Below are 20,795 nucleotides of genomic sequence, written 5' to 3' on the forward strand. Positions count from 1 at the left end.
AATGCCCAAGTGCAGCTTGGCAAACCGCAAGAGCAGAGAGTGACAGGCTGAAAACCCACAGCCCACCCGTGACCCCCGGCTGTCCCGCAGCTCCTGCCCACGCACCCTCCCAGCTTTTTTTGCGGGACAGCAGCCCCAACAGGTGGGAAAGGACCCTCTCCCGGCTGCGTCTCCCTTGCAGCTCAGCCCAGCGGGGACTGACGCCTTGCATATCTTAATAATAATTACCCACTCCTCTTTTTTTTTTTTAGAAAAAAGCCCCAGCCGTTGTGCATTTTTAAAAAGCTACTATTAAGAGGCATCAAGCGCCTCGTTACGCAAAGGGGGAGCGAGAGATCCGTGCACCAGCTGACGGTGCTCGCTCGCCGGCAGCGCGGCGGCGGCAGCTGCGCGGGTTCGCCTCCGCCGTGCGCCCCCCGCCGCTGGCGCCCAGCCCTCGGGGGGCGCGGGGGGAGCCAGCCCCTGCGCGGGGAGGCAGGACGCTGCGCCGAGCCCCTCCCCGCCGCGGAGTCGGAGAAGAGATGCCCAACTTTCCCCTTCCTCCCCGGCGGCGCGGAGCGGGGCGCGGAGCGCGGAGCCGGGCGGGCGGCGGCGGGGCTGGAGCGCGGCGCAGCGGGCAGCGGGGGAGCCCCGCCGCCGCCCCCGCCCCGGCCCCGCGCTGAGCCCCGCCGGGGCGGGCGCACCGCCGCCGCCGCCCCCCCGGGGCCGGTCCTCGCCTCGCCGAGATGCCCGGGACGGTGCTGCTGCTCTGCCTGGCCCCCGGGCCGGCCCTGCGCGCCAGGTGAGCCCCCCCCCCCCCCCCAGCGCCGACCGGGACGCCCCCTTCCCGCCTCAGTTTACCCGTCGGAGCAATGGGAGGGGAGGGGGCTGGAGTCGCAGCGTCTCTCCCCACACCCCCCCACCCCGGCTGCAGCGGGGGTTTGGGCACCTCTGTGCCCCCAGCGGTTCCTTCCAGCCGGCCCCGAGGCAGGATCAGGTCTGGTGGCGGCAGCACCTAGTCCCTGCATGGCCTTTGCACCCCGGGTCCCTTCCTCGCATGCCGGGAATCAAGAGGACATCCCGTTTTCCACCCCGCCATCACCTCGCTGGCTGAATCCTGCCGGGGGCTGAGCCCCTTCTGGGGGTGCCCAGAGCACGACCAGAGGGAGCTCGGCACCTCCTGGGGGCTCCATCCATCACCAGGGCATTCCCACGGGGAGTCGGGCTGGGTGGGAAGGAGCTTGCGTCCCCTTGCCTGCACTCCATCCCCTGGCACCCCGAAAGCCCCTGCAGGGCTTGCAGCCTGGCAGGAGGAGGGCAGCGCGGGCTCCTGCCTTGCTCTACAGGTTGGCCCCAGGACCCAGCTCTGGGTGCCGGCCGGGAGCCCGATGCCACCGGCGCGCTGGGCGAGGAGGCGAGCGGAGGCGCGGGGCTGGCAGGTTACGGTTCCCTCCCAGGGCCCCGGTTCATAGAGCGTTTCTGTAAACAGCGATGAAAGGCCCCACGCACAAGGGGTTTTCAAGTTTCTTTTTCCTTTTTTTTTTTTTACAATTCCTAGCCCTGCTGGTGAGTTTAATGGCTAGATTGGGGAAAGAACATGTTGTCAGCAGATTGTTGCCCCCAGGGCTCGGGGGAAGAGGGATTTTACTGGCTGAAGCTAATTGGCAGAATAAGCCGCCTTAAAGCCGATCAAATCCCATTACAAATGCAGTCAGGGACAGGGAGCATGAATCCTGCTACTAATGGTCTGCTCTGCCAAGGCTTCCCGACCTCGGGTGCGGGCAGAAGGTCTGTCCCTGCCGTGGTCCTCTGGGGCTTGGCCTTCCCTGGGTTGAGGCAGCGAGAGCTGCCCCACAGCTCGTGCCCTGACGCCCAGCCTCTCGCCAGCGTGCTGGTGCTGGGGGGCATTTGAGGGCCCAGAGGGGGGGTCTGTGGTGGTCCCGGTTCCTGTGCCCTACCGTCCCTGCAGCACACTGCCACGAGCACTGCATTTTGAGAGGGTGAGCGGTAAGCTGCAAGATCACATGGAGGAGCAGTTAAGTCATGTGTTCACATGCCCCAAGAATTGCCCCATAGCTGGCCTGGCTTCCCTTCTGCCCAGTCCCTCATGTCTACCTCTTCCCTGAGCCCTGCTTTGCCAGGAGCAGTGTCTGTGCATGTTGGGGGGGTGATGGAGCAGAAGAGGAAGCCTGTGGGAGAAGGAGAAAAGGAGCAAGTTATATCAGGGTCTTACTCTGCATTCACTGCATTTTTCCTGGCTGCAGCTTGTGGAGGGTGAATCTCACCTGCCCTACACTTGATGGTGGGTGCTGGGGTGAGGAGCCCAGTTCAGGTGCTGCGTGTGTGCGGGCCCCTCTCCCGGCACAAGCTGCAAGACCTGTCCCCTGGCGCTGGAGCGGGCTGGATGCTTTGTGCCGGGTGACTCAGCACTCCCCACACGGTGTGTCGCCCCCCCCAAACCTAATTCACCAGTGTTTCCCAGGGCACTGCCTTGGCTGGGACCAAGGCACCCAACTCTGAGCCCTGAAGGCAGGATCCCTGCACAGCATCATACTACCAGAAAGCTGGGCTTGACAAATGGTTGAAACTGGGCAGACGTGACCATTGGGCCTTCATGGAGTGTGCTGTGAAAAGAGAGGTACAAAGACATGTGAAACGGGTAGGGTACAGTTTAGTGAGCCCCCTGTCCTTAAAACCTCTGCCTGCTTCTAATATAATTTGCCTGAACATCCTTGTGCTTACAACCCTTGGAGGCATTGGGGTGGGTGGCTAGAAGGACACATTATCATGTGTCCTATTATTAGGATTGACCACAGTGCTTTTCAACCAAGGGAAATGTTGTTCTTGCATTTTGTTGCTGTCTGTTCCTCAGGAGCAGGGGAGGCTTTGAGCTGTGTTTGCAGAGGGGCTGGACAATCACAGCACTGGTATCTGCATCCGCTCCGGGACGTTCCTGCCTCAGGGCTAGGGATGGCTAAGAGGGATGGCTGATGTTACCTCCCCAGTGGGTGCAGGTGTCAGTACAAAACTTTACTGTTCTCAGACTTCGTTAACACCCCAGGTTGCAAATAGTAGCGGGTATGCATCCTGGTCAAGCACCGTTGGCTGTCCTACCAGGCAAGGCGCAGAAGTGTCTTCAAGGGCTTGTGGCACATGTTGCTCTTCCCCTCCTCCTGCCAAGGGAAACCTTGTCAGACAGCTTAGGCATGGGGGGAGGGAGCCAGCTACCAGCTCTTCAGGTGGCTTTTACTTTGACCATCAGTGTGTTTGGAAACCTCAGTAAAACAGGTGTCTGCTTGAGTAAAACAGAATTAGGGAGGCAAGGCAGAGCACTGTCCTGCTGTAATGCCAAGGGTTGCCCAAGGAGGGTTGTCCAACCCCATCCATATACGTGAACGCATCCGAAAGGACACCTCCCTGCCGTGCAGGCCTCCTGCCCTGGGCACCAGCGGGAGCTGCCACAGCTCCAACCGCGTCTGTCAGACCAGGGGTTTCCTCGCATTGTCCCCAGCTCTGCCCTGCCGTCATCCCCCCTGCCCACCCCCTGCCCATGCTCACGGCTGCATCCCAGCCATATGGCCGAGCGCAGGAGTGCTGTGAGGCAGATGTTTTGACATTTCAACAAGCGGAGGTGAGGAAACGTGGATCTGCCTTTCCTCCTGGCTGCACGGAGACAGGGCTGTCCCCTGTCACTGAGCCAGTCACTTTGCACAGGAGCCACCGGGCCAGCAAGTGTTCACAGCACATTGGTGATCGCTGCAGGTTTGCAGTGTGACATTTCCATTAGCAGCTGTGGGGGGACATGCATATGTCACCTTAATTCCTCTCTTCTGCAATAGCTCTTGGACCCTTCCCTTCTTGATTTGAAGTGGGGCCACTGGGACGAGAGACTGGGGAGGAGGCAGGGGCTTGCATAGGGTGGCATGGGAATCACACTCCTGGCCAGCAAGAGCTAGTGTGTGTCTGTGTGTGCACAGACACCCAGCAAAAGCATATTTTCTCCAGCAAAAGCTGTTTTGCTTATGCTAAGATGGCTTAGTATGGTTTAGTAGTCCAGGATTAGCTGCATTAGCAAAAAGCATATTTTTGGTAGTGTCACTGCATCTGTAATAGGGATGTTACTCCCTGGACATACTACCCCAAGCCTTAGAGTGTTCATCAGTGACACTAAATGGGGGGAAGCCAGAAGGCTGAGGTCAGAGTAACCAGCCCGGTTTTGTTCGGTCCCAGAGGGACATTTTGGATTCTACGGTGGCCTTACGGCTTGCAGGAACTGGATTTTGGCAGGGCAGTGGGACACGCAGAGTTCAGTGCCAGCAGGTGACCTGTCTTGGGCTGACTTCAAGTAGGGTCAAGGGAATACTGAGATATGGTTTCGGTATAGCTGTTCTCACTCTGCTAGAGGCAGCCTGCATCACCCAAAACGCTGGCAGCAACGGAAGGCTGTTAGGATTGCTTTCTCCTGCCCTGAGCTGGGCTGTGGGCAGACACATGTCCTTCTCTGTGCCCCGCAGCAGCGGGGAGAGCCCCAGATTTCGGCTCTGGCCAGCTTTTGGGTGGGTGCAGCAGTGGTCCCCCGTGCCTCCTGCAGCTGCTGGATGCCGCGGAGCTGTCTGCTCGGCTGCATTTCGAAAGCACAACAGCCAGGCGAGCCCGCGCTGCCACTGCTCAGATAGGGAAGCGCATCCTGACAGCGTTGCTTAAGACTCCTTAAGCATCATTAGAAAGTGCAGCACAATCGGACAGGAAACAACACGCTGATGTGCCAACACCTAACGTGTGGCGGCAGGCAGCCAGCTGCACGCAGCGCAGCCCTTGTCGGGGGACCCATCCCAGTGCCTGAAAGCTGGGGAGATGCAAAGAGTTTTAAAGTGATTGTGAAAGCAAGTTTTATCTGGGGTTTTAAAAGAGAAGCGTCTGATAAATTGACTGCAACATGTCAATTTAATGCTTTTTTTCCCCCTTCAAGTACCTTTGCTAGGCTCTGCCTCCCCAGGCACTGAAGGGGGATGTGTATCAGCGGCGCCTGATTGCACCTCAGAGCTGCGAGGCGCCAGCTGGGAAGTGTCAACACAGTGGCAGCTCCTGCTGCGAGGCCCTTTCTGGCGCTGGAGCAGGTGACATGCTGACATGGCAGACGTTGAGGGGGGTGTGCCGGGTGTGGGATGGCTCCGCATCCTCTCCCGCATATGGCTGTGTCGTTCCGGGGACAATTTTGTGAATGAGCTGCCCAGAGCAGCAGCAGGTGTTTAGAATTTCCCAGCTGACCATGTGGACCTAATTTAATCAGAGGGTTTAGGAAAACTCCATTAGGAAAAGGGAGGGGTGTGAAAGGTTTAGAGAGGGCAGATTTGAAAGGCAGTGGGAGAAGCTGTTGCTTTGTGGATCATGTCCAGAGGAGGATGCAAGCTTTCCTCGCCTGGCTTGGAACTGGAAGATCAGGAAGATGGAGCATCTTTAAATGGGAGCTCACGCCTAAGGCTGGGGAGGAAGGGTTGGTGAGTACAGGGAATGGGTTGTGGCAGGTCTTGGCCTGAGGGCAGCGGAGTTTGCATACGGCTTTAATTTCCCAGGATCTGTGCAGGGCAGATGGCTGGGTTCCTGGCAAGCCAGACATGCATGTTGCCAGCTTGGTAGTTTTAGGACCTCTTTTTCTCTGAAATGCTTTTATTGTAAATGCCTTGCTCCTCAAAAATTCTGTTTAGTCACTGTCAGAGGAAGCCTACTTCAGGTGCAAGCAGCAGGCAGAGCAGCTGAGGTATTTGGTGTTAACAGGCAGCTCTAGGAGCAGGAGCTGCTGGCAGCAAAGGAGGGCCAGGAGTGGGGTGGGGGGAACAGGGGAGGGCAGGGCAGGGACTGGCTCCCATGCTTTGGGGATGAGCAGTGTCTCCAAAGGGAGCTGAGGAGGATGTGGAGCACCCCATGCCTGCTAGTCCTGACCACTGGCAGCAAGGCCCCTGCATGTCTGGGGATGCTGGAGTGAGCAAAGGTGCCAGGTGAGCTGTGCCTTCTTAGCAGTGTGGCTGAGAGGAGATCCCTGAGCTCCTTATGTTCCACCTTTTAGCAGCACTGCACCCTCATCCTCTAGTATCTCTGAAACCCAGCTGTACCCCTGCTCCCCCAAAGTGCCAGAGAGATTCCACAGCGATGTCTCTCCTTTGTCTCTCCACTTCAGGTGCGAGAGCACAGAGGAATATGACTATGATTACCTCAGCATCAATAAAACCTGGGTCCTCACCCCCAAGGCACAGGAGACTGATGCCACGCAGATCCTCAACTCGCTGCTGAAGAACTATGACAACAAGCTGAGGCCTGACATTGGCAGTAAGTGTCACCTGAAGCTCCCTGTGTCCACGGCTGGTGACCTGTCCTGGCTGTGTCTTGTATTTTCCATGCTTTTGTGGCTGCTGTAGTTGGTATTTTTGGTGAGATGGAGCCACGCTGATCCTAGGTGCTCCCCTGGTCCCCAGCCCTTCACAAATGATCCTAGCCCCAGCTCATCCATACCTATTTTATTTTCTTTACAGTCAAGCCCACGTTTATCGATGTGGATATCTATGTGAACAGCATCGGGCCAGTGTCTGTCATCCAGATGGTGAGTGGTGTCATTGCTGCAGGGTCGCGGTATCACTGCAACTGAGAGCATGGGAGGTAGCTGGCCCAGCGCTGCTGGCAGGTTGTGTCATGCTGGCTAGACATGGTGTGAAGGTGGCGGTGTCGTGAGAAGAGGTGGATTTATTCCTCTTCTCTTGGGAAGAGGTGCTTTGAACTGCTGATAGCTGGAGCTAGAAAGGCTTGACAGCTATCCCTGGTTAGGAGCGAGGTCCTCAAGTGCCCTACCATGCTCACGAGCTCAGGGAGAAGGATGATGATGCTCTTTGGTCTCCACTGGCAATGTGTGGACAGACACCTCTGCCTGGTGGCTTTGCCCTCTCCTGCCTGGGAAGCGTGCGGGCACCAGGATGCTCGGGGCAAGTTGCACGGCCCTGGCTGAGCCAGTGCAGTGGTGGCTGGGAGGGGGAGCAGTATGCTTCCCAGGAGGACTGAAATAGGTACCTGGAGATGGTTTCCATGGCAATGGTCCGATGGTGTGAAACTTGGGTGCCCAGGCCTGGCCTGCCGTGCTGGGGAGGGGCAGGCAGGGTGCCTTGGGTCCGACAACTCTTCTTTAGTACGTAGCACATTAGATTGATGCCACCACGACTGTGATGGTTTCTGCTCAGGGCCCCACTGTACCAGGAGCTGCAGAAACACTCAACAGAGATGCTCTTTGGTCTGAAGAGCCTCCAGGCTACACACTGGAGAGCAACTGTTGATTATTTATTTATTACAGAAAACTTGAGTTATTTTCCTTGTGAAGTAATTTTTACCTCTTTTCTAGCAAGAAATAAACCTGACTACTGCCAGGTTTTGAAAGACTTGTTTGGCTCACTGGGCAGTGGGGTGGAGAGGTACAGCCAGGACAATTTGGCTTTTCTTATCTCTCTCAATGCAAAACAGAGCAGAAACAAAACCAGCCCCCTTAAACCAAAAAAAGAAAGTTCTCAGGATGGGCATGTTATTTTTAGTTTCCCAAGTAGAAAATTTCCACTGAACAAACCCTGCTGGGGATGGAGGAATGGCATTGTAGTTGTAGTACCACTTTCGCTGAAAAAATCATTTTGAAGCAGCCCTTCTGACTGGCCACTACTGAGCATGTGCCTCCAAGCAGCGCCTGCTCATGAGCCACCAGATGGGCACCTGGCTGGGTGCTCGCTTGCAGGATGAGGGCACCATCAGGAGGCCCAGCGGGGACAGCCTCGAGGCAAAAAATTTCCTTTCCTTGTTTCTGTGGGCGCAGTCTCCTGGAGGAGAACCACAGCCTGAGCCATGTGGATGTCATCCCTGGCTGCCAGCAGATACCAAAAGCTCCTCCAACCCATGTGTGTGTGTGGCCATGAAGCCACAGCGACGCAAGAGCAGCAGTGCAGAGGGAAGGGTGCAGGGGCTGGGTGTACTCGCCTCCCTGGCCACTGCTGTGCCTGGAGGTAGAGAATAAGGGTCATGTTATAAGTGACTGTCCCATCTGTTTTGCACTGCCCAAGGGTATGCCAAGAAAACCAAGCAAAACCACAGTGCACATCCTCATTCCTCCTCTTTCCCTCTCATCCATTTACTTTACCCCTTTCCACCCCTGTTGGAAGCTCTGCTCTCCTCCCTGTTGCAGGAGCACTGCGTAGCCATGCAGGTGGTAGCAGTAGAGTGGCTTATAAAATTCAGTCTTGCATCCAGAGTTCCTCTCTTCTCCTAAACAGAGATACCAGGCACTGCTGCTAGTCTGGTTTCCTAAGAAACACAGATTATGCCATGGTGATGGGTATGTGAGAATGTACGTACGTCCATCCCAATGTTTCAGTATTTTAGATCCACTGGGCTAATACCAACCATATATGGCTGCAGGTATAGGAGCTTCAGGCATATTCAGCATCTCCAGTATTTTTGTGAAAACAGGATGCAAGGCAGCAACAACAGCCATCCCCACTGAAGGGGAAAAACTGTTGCATGAACTCAACCCTTACTAGACACTAGAGAATTTTGTGGGAGAGGGCTGCTGAAGACAGCCCTGACCATTCCTAGAGCAGCTCAACCCATGCGTTTAGCTCTTTCTAAGAGTCTGCAGAAGCTTTTACACTTCATGAAGTGGGGCTCCAGAACTGCATAGGGTTGCAGCACACTTAATGCAAGCCAGGAGTGTGAAGACAAGACTGGCACTTGGAATTGCCTACATCTGCAGGGCTCTGCTGGGGAAGCTGCTGCCACAGGGCTAATCTACTCATCTGCAGCCTTCCCATGTGAGGAACATATTGCCGTTTGTGGGAATGGCATGGCGAGGAGCTGCTCAGGTAGGGGAGGAAACCACTCAGTGTAGAGACAGTTGTGGCATCAGTCACAACTGGCTGTACTGTCTCTCCAAAGTACGCAGATGCTACAAGTCTGGGGGTCCTTACTGGTTCCCAACAGTCACAAGTGATCTAAAGACACCTCGATATGACTCCTCAGGTAGACTCTCTATGGACATCTCCCCTTCCCCATCCCCTTCAGTAACTTCCTAAGCTTGAATCTGTGATGCCCTTAAGCTTTAAAACCTTTCTCCCTGAGATGCTGGGCTGATATTAAAGGTACTGAGGACAGCTAGACCCAGGTCTCATAGCCTTGGATGGCAGCTTTCTGCCATCTGTACTCTGAATACCTGCCCCTGCTCATGAGAGAGGCTGCATCCTTCTGTAGCATCTCCTGAAGCAAGAGAAAAGGGCTGTGACAAAGCTGCCTCAGTGTCACCTCTGGACTTGGCTGCTTTACCCACTTGTTTTGTGTTTGTTTGCTCTTCTATGCTGATGCAATGAATTAAGTCATTCTGTGGGTCATGCCAGCCACTGGCAGGCTGGCGTCCAACGTATGATACAGATAGTCTTTGCTGGGGACATGTCATTCCCACTTTGTCCTTTTTTATATAGCTTCTCCCAACCTGAGAAGCTTTGCCTTCTCCCAGCTATCGGGCCTATTCCACATGCCTGATCTTTCCCTTCTCCCATATGCAACCTGAGGAAATGCACATTTCCAAGGGAAGGGAACCAGAATTTGGCTTGGAGCTAGATCTCTCCTGAGCCCATGGTGAGATTTCTCTCTGCAGCAGATAGAGAGGCTCGTGTAGGCTGGAAGGTCCACTAGAGGGGAAATGTCCCATTGATCTCTCTTAGGTGCATTGCGATGACAGCATCTTACGTAAATATTTCTCTTTCACGCTGCCAGGCTATGTAAAAGATAGAAACCTAGTTCTGCTTTTAAGAAATATAGCAGCATTACTGTGGCTATTAGCTTGGACCAGCATGGTCTGTGCATCTGAAACTGAAGGCCATAGGATAGCCTGACATGCTGGTGGAATAGAAGGCTCCAACTTAACCAATGTAGTTTAAATACCAGTGGGATCTTCTGCTCGTCCCTCGAAGGGTTAACTACTCACTGATGCCTTCAGCCTGGTGATGCTCTGTCAGGGCTTGGAAGCTAGCCCTGCGTAGCCGCTGCTCAACCTCCAAATGATAAATCATGTCAGGATACAAAACTGATTCCGGTCCTTAAAAATGAATAGGTGATTTGAAAATGCCCTGTGCTGGGTGTGAATTCTGCATCCCCCTCATCAATCACTTGTCATAAATAACATTAACATTCAGGAGTCAGCAGAAGGCGGGCAGGTTTGGAGGGGGAAGAAATGTAAAGTGATTTCCTGGTATCTTTTGTAGACCAGAATTGCAGTTTTGTTTCCCATTTAGGTAGTTGAGAAAATTTTACATTCCATCCTCCCTGGGGAAAGGACCCTCTGTGCTCTGCCGGCCAAAATGTGGCAGTAACCAGGAATAAAGCTAGGAGATGGTTAAATGATAGGAAGTGGGATGGGGCTTGGTTGAAAGAGGATGGGCTGAAAGGGAAAAGGGTGCAGAAAAGTGGGACCATCAAGTCCCACACCTGTTTGCTCCAGTTGCTGCATGGACTGGGGTTTCCTCCCCACCCCCATGAACCTGTTGTCTTTGTGTGGGACTGGGGCACTTGGCGCTTCTTAGGGTGGTGGGAAGCTGTGTTTACTCCATCAGGGAATGGATGTGCTCGGCCACAAACCCTTCCAGAGCCGCCTGCTGCTGCTGGGTGCCGGCCAGCAGCACCTCAAGCCAAATGAGTTGTCACCCACAGCACCACAGCTTTCCAAGCTGTGTCACGGATCTGGAGGCCCAATTAGATTCCCATTAACACAGAGAGTGTTTAGGTGTCCTTGGCTTATCGCTAAGCTGAGCCTGGTGCAAAGACCTGCCTTGGTTGTCCAAGCGTGTTTGTGGGAAGAGGTGCCAGGGAGGGCTGCAGCAGCAGGGACCGATGGAGGAGACTTTGGGTTCAAATTTTGCACTGGCTGGTTGTTTGCTGGAGGGATTTGCTCCTGGTTTTGTTTTGTAATGGCTTTATTGCTATAGATTATAGCTTTAACTGGTGTCAAGGGCACCTAGAGTTCTGGATCACCTTCTTCTAGGGATGTTTAACTCTCACGAAATGATGTTGTAGAAGTAAAGCGGTTGCCAACTATTGGGGCTGAGTGTCTTTCGGTCCCGAGGATGTCCGTGAAGTGCTCAGGAGAGCCAGCATGGGTGGGAGTGCAAAAAGTGTTTCTGTTCCGAGCTTGGGAATGGAGCAAATCCTGCACAGAGCTTCTCAGATTCCTCCCAGAGGTCAGAGCTGAACGTTCTTTTTTTCCTTTCTTGCGCAAAACCAAGCATGAAGCCTGAGGAGTTCAACACAGAGAACATAGCCCACACACTGTTGTAGCCTCCTGGCTGAAGTGAATGGAGATGTTCCACTCATCCAGGGACCTGCCTTGGTTACCTGCTTCAGGTGTCTGGGATCAGAGGCAGTGCAGCCAGGGCTAGTTTAGATGTTGGAGACTCCTCTCTTTGGTATGTGTGAGGAGATGCCCTTGTGTGCCAAATTCTGTAGCAAAACCTGATGACAGCTCTTCTGCTGGGATTGTGCACCACCTCAATCTCATTAATTAATGACAATAAAGATGGAAAGAGCAAAACTGGCCTCCGTCATTCACCAGGGGCCAGGTTCTGGCTGCCTGTGATTTCCAGGGGTTAAGGCTAAGCTCCTGCCTCCATTATTACAGCAAATTATTTTCTTAGCTCTGCCTGTGAGCGGGGACTGGAACTCAAAGAGGGTAACATGTCCAAATACACATGTTGAATATTCTCCCCTTCCCTCTTTAGGAAGGAGATGCTGCGCACTATTAAATTCATAATGCTGTGCCTGGCTGCGTTAGTTACCATGCAACACACTAATGAAATTGAGGATGAAGAACGTATTTTCCCACGTCTGGAGTACTGCAGAATAGATTTAATAGATTTGCATGTATGGTGCATTTGTGAAAACACTGTGAAAAAGGGAGAGGGAGGGAAGGGGGAAATGTTTATTCGTTATCAGCTGATGAATAATTAATTTACAAACGTTGTCTTGTTAAATATAAATTAAATCCTCATTTGACACACTTTATAATTTAGAAGTATAAGCCCAGCATGAATGAAGAGAGCTCCCCACTGGCTGCTTTCATATTAATCCCAAGCCAGGGAGGGAGGTTTGGCTTTCAAAGTTAAAGCTGACAAGGAATAGTGGTGAGGAAGGGGCTGCTGTGACAAAGCCAGCTTGGGGGCCTGGGGTGCTTTGTCTTTGCTCGTGGGTGCTTTCCGTGCAGGGACAGCTTAGCGGGGCAGGGATGCAGTGACTGGCCGCACAGCCCTCTTCCAAGGATTGCTTCCCTCCCCGCTCAGAACTGTGGGTGGCCAAGCTGCTGAATCACGACTCTTTGAGTAAAATCCCTATCGATGCCACCTTATCAGAGTGTGCAGCAAGCCGGCAGCTGCTTGTGAATGGCTGAGCTGTCCTAGCAGCAGGGGCAAAGATCCCCAAGAGAGGAGCTAGGCTCTACAAAAGCCGTACGGGGCTAAGCCACCCTTGCGGAGAGCCCTTAGGCGGTTTGAGGCATCTCTGCATGGAAGCAGAGCCTCATCCTGAGGAACGGTGGCTGTGCTTGGTTGGAAGGCAGTTAGTGTGGGAGCCACAGTGGGAAGCCTTGGGTTACAGCCCTGGTGTCCTGCTGCAAGGCTTGGGTTAATATCTTCGTTTCTTCTTAATAGATGGGGAAACCGAGACTGGTAATAATTGTCTGGCTCTGAGGAACACTTAAGTCTTGATTATACTTAGCTTTGGCTGCTTTGGAATAAGTAGGAAGGAAATGAAATGAAAATGGCACGCTTTTTAAGATGCTTGAATGTGTTGCTCTGGAGCACAAGATAAGCCTATAGGTAAAGGAAATTTGTTACCTCCCCCCTTCTTCCCTGATAATAATAGACTCCAGCAGTTGCACAGCACTTCTCAACTGAAAGGACTTAAAAATGCTTCACAAATCATCTGTCTAGGAGGCAATAGCCCAGATGCACGCACTTCTAGGGTGGATTGCAATGCCTGAAGCATGCCGCAATGCTCTGCCAAGGACTGCGTGCTCTTCTTGGCCTGCCCGGTGTGCAGCAAGAGTTAGGCATCAGCATAAATCCAGTGAAGTTGCACAGGACACACACTTGTGTAATGAGCTAGGTCAGGTTTTGGTCCCTGATAAAGATGTATATCATAGAAATTTAAAATGCTGGGAAATGGATATTGCTCACTAAGGGCCCCAGTGCTTTTTCTAGCCATTAGTTTCCATGCCTGAGTGATGTCTCCGCGTTGCCGGAGCTGGTGGTGTATTTATAATGTCTTCACAAATACTCATTTGCTTGGCGAGTGCTCATATATCTTGATTCCTTGATGTTCAGGAATGATCACCTGAGCCCATTCCTGTGTGCCCAAGTGCTAGGAGAGTGACTGTTCCTCACGTAGCTGCTCGTGTTCACGTGGCGGTCAGGTCGGGTACACAGAGAAGGGCAGCAGCCGTCCTGTAGCCATCGTTTGTCATTGCCTTAAGAAAAAAAAAAATCACAAGGCCACTGAGGAATAGCACCAATCACATGTGACTTGCAGGGCAAATCATGAACCTCAACGGAAGGTCTAATGAAATAAATGAGTTACTCCCATCCTGAATATATCCCAGGAGCTTCTGCAAGTTTCAGGGTCTGCTCCCAGACCCGAAAAGGGCTGTTTTATTCACTATGAATAATTCAACCAGCTCCTTTTATTATCCAGAACATACACTAATCCCCTCTAGTTATTTTCTGTGTGACATCCATGTCGGTATTTTATTTATAGGCTGTTTATTGTGCAGAAACCATGAGTCTGTTATCAGGGAAAAAGAACAAAAAGGAGGGGTTTTGCCTCTAAAATTTGGAGCTAAATAAAATATGAAAATCTGGACAGTGGCCTCCTAGGGGGAAAAGTGCTTTTCTTCAGAGGCATTTCTGGTGAGCAAAGCCCTAAAGTTAATTAACATCTGTGCTCCCCAGTCCAACACTAAATGGGGAATGTGGCTGTACTCAGTCAGGTTTCTTAAACTGTAGCGTCAGTCCTGGCACACAGGTGCCTCCACACAGCCCACAGCTCGGGCGGCCTCTGGCCCTCGGGCAACATGGGATAAATAAACATTCATAATTAAGTAAGCAGCTCTATGTAAATTCCTTCATGAATCCAATTTCCGGCCTTCTGCTGGCAGGAATGGCTCAATCCCGCATTCATCTCATGCCAGCCTTTGAAGAAAACTCACATTTCTTCAGCCAGGCTGAATGCAAAGGGGTTTTTTGCCCTGAACCCTTGCGGGCAGCCCGGGAAGGATGCTTATTGTATGCACTTTCTGAGTAGCCGGTGTGCTTGCCTTGCCTGACCTGAGAGCGTTGTAATTCCTCACTCTTACTCACAGAAAACCTTTCTAACACAGCTTGTGACCACAGCAGCTGCTCCTGGTCTCCCTTTCCAGAGGTCTCTGCCAGCAACTCTGTTTCTGCTTGTTAATAGACCATGATGACAGTTTTCCAGTGACCAGGAGACTCTCCTTACTGGGGCCTGGACCAGGCTGTAGGGATGTCCCCTGCCCTGGCAGCTAGCAGCTTGCTCTCAGTTTGGTAGGAGCTTTGCCCTCTGGCAGGTCATTAAAAGAGGCTTAGCCGTGATGCACAGGTGTGGACACGGCTGCAGTCGCTGGGCGGTGGGAATGCAACCTTGCCCATTACACACTGGTAGGGATGTGCCTGGGAGATGCGGGCTCAGGCTCAGAGCTGCCGCATGCAGCTGCATCTTGCAACGAAAAGTGCGGACGCAGCCGTCTCCATCACAAGCGCATTAGCTAATGGAGTTGCTCTGCAGTTCCCCAACGGCCCCGCTTCTCCATATGGAGATGTGTGTGCACGGACAGGCCAGGAAGCATGTGTTTGATTCGGGTACTGATCTGTGCTCTGAACCTCATTAAATTGATTCTTGCAAGTCAAAGGGAAAGTACTATTGTGTCAAACTTGAGAAAGATAGGCTCTGAGCTGTACCAATAGTTGTCACTTGATGGGCTGAATTATTTTTAAGGCAGAGTTGATTTATCTGAACTGAAGGCTTTAGATCTCTCCACAGGAAAGGTCTGGATATTTCAGGTGTGTGAGAGCCAAGTCAAAGAGCTGGTCAGAGGCCAGGGTTTCTGGCCTAGGGCAAACAACCAGCATCGTAAGGGAGGGGGTCTCGCTCTCCCCTACCACTTGGGAGAAACAGCCAAAATTCTTAAGTGCTTCTGAGGGAAAATAGGTTTAGGGACAATCAAAACATTTATGTTTAGTATCATCAGATTGTTTTGATCTGCTTTTCATACAGTGATAAATTCTGTCCTGTAAGTAAAGAATGAAAATGAGTATTTGAAAATAAAAGCCAAAATGAAGTGAATCAAATAGATAAGCAATAGATAGCAAAATATTTTGTTAGCTTACTGAAGAAAAAAAAGTTTCTGAATGAAATGATGAGGTTGAAGTAATTCGTTTTAGATTTTGACAATTTCATTTTCAACAAAACTTCTTTTGTTTTTCAGTAGAAATCGGTTCTATTTATTTTCTGCATCCCCAGATGAAGCAGTCTTACCATCTTCCCTGAAAGGCTGATGTGAAATCTGCCCGCTATAAATATGTTATGAAATGGAGACCATTTCTCAGAATTCAGTGGTTGTGGGTGACCAGAGGCAATATGCTTCAAGGACCTCTTCATGCCTTGATGTTAAAGGCTGAATATTCAGACTATTACATGCCATCTCTTCTGTGCACAGGAAGTGTTTAATTGCCCATGATGCAAGCAAGCAGCAGCGGAGCACCAGCCTCCCTGTGGCCCCGGGGCTGGCCGGGCTGGGGCAATGCTTTGCTTCTCCTCCCTGCAACCCTTCCCATCTCCTCCATGCCTCCAGGCACTTCCTCGGTGCCTCTGTGTCTTCAGCTTGGTGTCTTTTGTGCTGGTAGGAGATATGTGTTAGGGTCAGCAAGCGGATGGGTGGGTAGACCTTCACAGTCATCTGCCGTGCCGCGGTGCCTCACGCTGGTCAGCAGCAGCCCATCCTTCCCCGCTGCAGGTTTGCTGACACTGCAGCCGTTTCGCACCAGCACTGCTGAGACTGGCCCCACCAATTCCCAATGCAGCAGCTCCTCAAAGCCCCAGAGAAATCATGCTGGCTGCATGGGGCACTGTGGGTGGGGGAATAAGTCTGGTCAGGGGTCTTGGGCCTGCTGTGTGCTGGTAGCATGGAGCTGATGGTAGCTGAGGGCCCTGATATAAGCCTTGCTTGTCCATCTTCATGTCCAGAGGGCTTTGCTGTGAGGATTTCTGTGGTTGTTCTGGGAATGGCTCTAACTGTCTGATTAGCTTTGCTCAACAGGAGAATTACAGGCGGTGATAATGGCTCACCCGCAGGCAGAAGCACATGGGATGTGTGAACCAAAACACTTAGGAGTGTGGGTGGGGGAACACCTTGTCTGCATGTGGCTGGGGAACAGGGAAGGTCAGAGCAGGGACTTTGCAAATGTTGTAAGCCTTGTTTCTGACACTTCCTCCAGATCTGCTTCTCTTTCCCTCCAGCTTTGCCAGTGTACCTGTTACACCTCCCACACCAGACCTGTGTCCCTTGGTCTGTCATTCTCCTCCACAGACACCCAAAGCCACCTCAGTAGCATAGTGAGGACAAGAAGGGGAAGCGGAGCAGTGGGGCAGAGAAGTGGGAAAAATTTGTGGGAGTTAGGTTGGTTGTTCCTACAGCCACAGGAGGTAGGAGGGTGAAGTTAAGATGATAACTGGCTGATCTTCTCTTCATTTGCTCCTTGAAAAGAAAAGCTGAAGGCAAAGACAACTGTAATATTCAAGACAACCATTCCTTTCATGATCTGGCAGTGGTGGACTGACAAACCTGTCCAGAGCTTGCAGCCTTAGTTTGTCACATGAACCTGCTGCACCTTGTGAGAAGGCATGATGGACCCTGGTTCCTCCTGCTACAACAAAGAGCCACAGTGGTGACATGGCTTGGAGCAGTGTGCCGGAGGGATTTGCAGAGTAAATCTCACCAGGAGGCTTGGGGAGGAAGGGTCTCTGCAGAGAAGGTAGGGGATGCAAGGGAGGAGTGAGCCATTGCGTGAAGCCAGGCTCCCTTCCCGCTGCTCAGGGCTGTTCAGATGTGAGCTCTGCATGCAGCTTCCTGCAGAGCTGGCTGCAAGCTTCAGTCCAGTTCTGCAGCAGTGAGGTCGGGGGCTGCTTAGATTCTGGTCCTCTCTCACTGGATCAGCAAGAGGGGAGATGAAGATACCTCAGCGTTGCTGCTATCACAAAAAGCCAAAAGCAGGTCCAAGTGCTGGGATTTGGTAAGGAGCAGCAGAGAATGGGCTGTCCAGCTCCCAGGAACTTTGGACTAAGTTCAAGAGCCAAAATTGTTTAGTTTGTATGTATGATTCTGGGATATACAAGCTCTGCCAGTGCATTCCTTATACCTCTGTGTAGAAAACCTGAGCCTTCATCTTTTTTGCTACTCCTCAAAGATGTACTAAAGCCATCCAGGGGAGCTGGGGAAGGTAGAGTGGTTGAGTTTTAAAGGAGGCACCTGCAGTAGGCTGGGTCTCTATGAAACAGTTGGGAGCTAGAAAAAAGGACTAGGAATACTGGCCCCCAGTTTCTGAGGAGAGTCTTTGGCAGCCACCAGGTGCCATGGAAAGAGAGCAGCCCAGAGCAGCAGAGCTCTGCAGATCCTGCTTGCCCAGTGGCTGGTGTCCTGGCTTCCAGATCACTGCCACACTTTGCCTGAAGTGCGGCTGTATGCCTGGAAAGGAGAATCAGCTGGCCTGGTGTCCCTTCTGTAACTGCAGTCCAGCTTGCTTTGCCCTTCGAATACCCAACAGGGGAGACAGAAAAAAATTGTTCTTTCTCTGTAACCTGATTCATTTCTCCCAGCTGCTTTCCTCAGCCTGGTGCTCCCTTGAAATCTCATTAGGGCTGGGCTGTGATTTTGTGGTGGCTTGAAAAGAAGAACTGCAAGAGGAAAAACAAAATGAAGCATGGAGAAGGAGCTAAATCAAGGAACTGGCAGGGCAGGAAGAGAAAGCTGGCAAGCACAGCAAGGGGGCATGAGAGACAACATGAAACAGGTTTCCTTGAAAGAGTCAGTGGAGCAGAGTATGCTGTTCCCGCCTCCTCCTTCATCTGGGGCTAGGAGAGAACAGTGTCAGGAGTGAGGATTTCTGAAGAGGGCACAAAACCCTCCGCTTTTGTGAAAGCAGAACTTTCTCAGATTTTTTGACTGTGCTTTTTTCCTTGAGGATGAGGATTAGGAAGGGATTTATACAGGCAAACAGTGGTTTTCCTCCTGGCCAGCACAAGGTATTTCTGTGCAATGGATGGCATTCCAGGGACGTGGGTGCACTGTGCTTTCTCAGACCCTTTTTGGTGGGAGGAGGACAGAGTAGCATCAGGGTTTGGGAGGTGAGCCTCTCTCTTAGATGCCGCCCTGGCTCACTGGTTCTTGGAGAACTGAACCACACTGCCCACCCAGGGGCAGTTTCCTCATGATGCTTTCTGCTGTGTCGTGACTCCTCCTGTGGGGCAGCCCGTTAGCTCACCGCAGCCGGTGATTCATCTCCCAGGCACAGCGCAGCTCCCATGGCTGGTGGTGAGCATCACTTCTTCAGCGCCAGTTCTGGGCTCTGCTGGCTTCTCCGCCCTGTCAATGTGCTGCCTGTGAAGGTGGTTTGACAGAGCTCAGTGCTTGTTGGAAGCGAGTAGTTCTCACAGAGGAGGGCATATTTAGAATCATAGAATCATTTAGGTTGGAAAAGACCTTTAAGATCATCAAGTCCAACTGTTAGCCTAGCACTGCCAAGTCCACCGCTAAACCATGTCCCTAAGCACCACATCTACACATCTTTTAAATACCTCCAGGGATGGGGACTCAACTGCTTCCCTGGGCAGCCTGTTCCAGTGCTTGACAACCCTTTCGGTGAAGAAATTTTTCCTAATATCCAATCTAAACCTCCCCTGGTGCAACTTGAGGCCATTTCCTCTCGTCCTATCACTTGCTACTTGGGAGAAGAGACTGACCCCCACCTGGCTACGACCTCCTTTCAGGTAGTTGTAGGGAGCAATAAGGTCTCCCCTCAGCCTCCTTTTCTCCAGACTAAACAACCCCAGTTCCCTCAACCGCTCCTCATAAGACTTGTCCTCCAGACTCTTCACCAGCTTCGTGGACCTTCTTTGAACGCACTCCAGCACCTCAATGTCCTTCTTGTAGAGAGGGGCCCAAAACTGAAGGAGAAGGCTGTAGTGATTTTTCTGCTCCTTATACTCTGTCCCTAAGCTCCTGTGACTGGCCACTGTATGAGGCTGTTGGGACAGAGGGACACTGCCTGACATTGTTTGCCCATTCTTATCCCCTCTGGTTTTGCGTGCTGCTGTGCCATGCCATGCATTTCCTGCACTGGAAGGATGCTTCTGGCTCTGATCCACACAAAAAGCAGAGCTCCTGTGGCTCCCTGTCTCTGCCACCCTTTCTTTCCTGTCTTGACCTCAAAGCACAGCTTCTGTAGCAATTTCTTCATCACTAAGACTGCAGTGGGAGGGATTTTGTTCTCTTTGCATGACAATCGGCATCACTAGGCACCTTTCTCTCCATAGAGAGAGGCAATCCCCGCCCTGGAGAGATATGGCCTTACTAGACAAAGCAAAGTCCCATGAGAAGGTGGGAAATGATGTGATGCTTGAAGAGGGCCATTACAATTGAAGTTGTTTCTGTTTGAGGAGGGGTATGGTCAGGGTGGTAATGCCTCTCTTGCTGAGGCAGAGAAGAAGAGTGGTGAGCTGCAGACCAAAGAGAGTGTGGAGAGGGGCATGGAGAGGGGAGGAGGAAAGAAGACTAGAGCAGGGAGCAAAGGGAAAAGAGGGAAAACCCAAGAAAGCCTGGAAAGGTGAAAAAACAGCAAAGGGAACTGGGCATTAGATGTGGGCTGTTCAGTCCCTGAGCAGACAGGGAAAGGTGTTGAGACCTTTACAAAGGTCTACAGACTGCTGTGCACTATTCTACCTCTCCGAAACCCTCAGTCCCTCCAAACAGGGACTGGATGTAAATTAGAATCAGACCCTAAATCTCAGAGGCAGCATTGACTTTGCCACCCCCTAGTCCATCTGGTGAGCCAGCAGCAGTAGTAGGCTGTACTGGGGTCTGGCAAAGCCAGTGGTGATGCCAGTGGTGGTCCCTTCTGTATGAGGTATCAGATTGGAGGCAGGAAGACAGGCCCAGCTGGAGAACCCTAAGCCTACAAGGATGCTTGCTCTAACACTTCAAAACCAGCCAGCCACATGCCTCTGACAGTTGAAGGCACTCATGTCATTTAATGTTTGGAGGACCTTCCTGCCTTCCTTCACCTGAGGGCCATTTCCCTGCTGCCGCAACAGGATACTGCTCTCATTCCTGCCTCTCCATCCTAGGGAGGAGGCAGTGAGGCTGCAGTGTCCAGGTCCTGAACTGAGCAGGAACCTGCAGGCAGCCTCATGGGAATCCAGCAGCCCAGGACAATGAGTTTTGTAAGGACAGAGATATGGGGCAAGGAGCATGTCAGAGCTGGAGGAACAGATCATGTTCCCAGGCAATGATAGACTTGCAGATGTCTTCACAGGGACAAGCTGACCATCCTGGACACCCCTCCCTGCAGCAGCTGCTCTCCCAGTCCTGGGCAGTATTAGACTGCCCATCCCAGTGTTTCATTTTAATCGCAATGGGTGGCATGGGAATGGGAAGTGCAATTAAAGAAATTCCAGCTTCTCATCTG

The 20,795-nt window shown here is 52.2% G+C and overlaps 1 protein-coding gene across 1 annotated transcript in view; it reads left to right on the plus strand.

The window, feature by feature from the left end:
- Positions 1-643: 643 nt before the first annotated feature.
- The window catches only part of LOC104015378 (gamma-aminobutyric acid type A receptor subunit epsilon), a 43,397-nt gene continuing 23,245 nt past the window's right edge, over positions 644-20,795 (plus strand). The window contains exons 1-3 of the mRNA XM_087748734.1: positions 644-781; positions 6,155-6,303; positions 6,507-6,574. Of these exons, the coding sequence (XP_087604860.1) occupies positions 726-781; positions 6,155-6,303; positions 6,507-6,574 (273 nt within the window). The 5' untranslated portion in view covers positions 644-725. The remainder of the gene's footprint in view (positions 782-6,154; positions 6,304-6,506; positions 6,575-20,795) is intronic.

This window comes from Nipponia nippon, unplaced genomic scaffold (assembly GCF_047370975.1).
Source record: "Nipponia nippon isolate SJK-2023a ecotype South Korea unplaced genomic scaffold, ASM4737097v1 scaffold_12, whole genome shotgun sequence".
Taxonomy (NCBI): Eukaryota; Metazoa; Chordata; class Aves; order Pelecaniformes; family Threskiornithidae; genus Nipponia; species Nipponia nippon.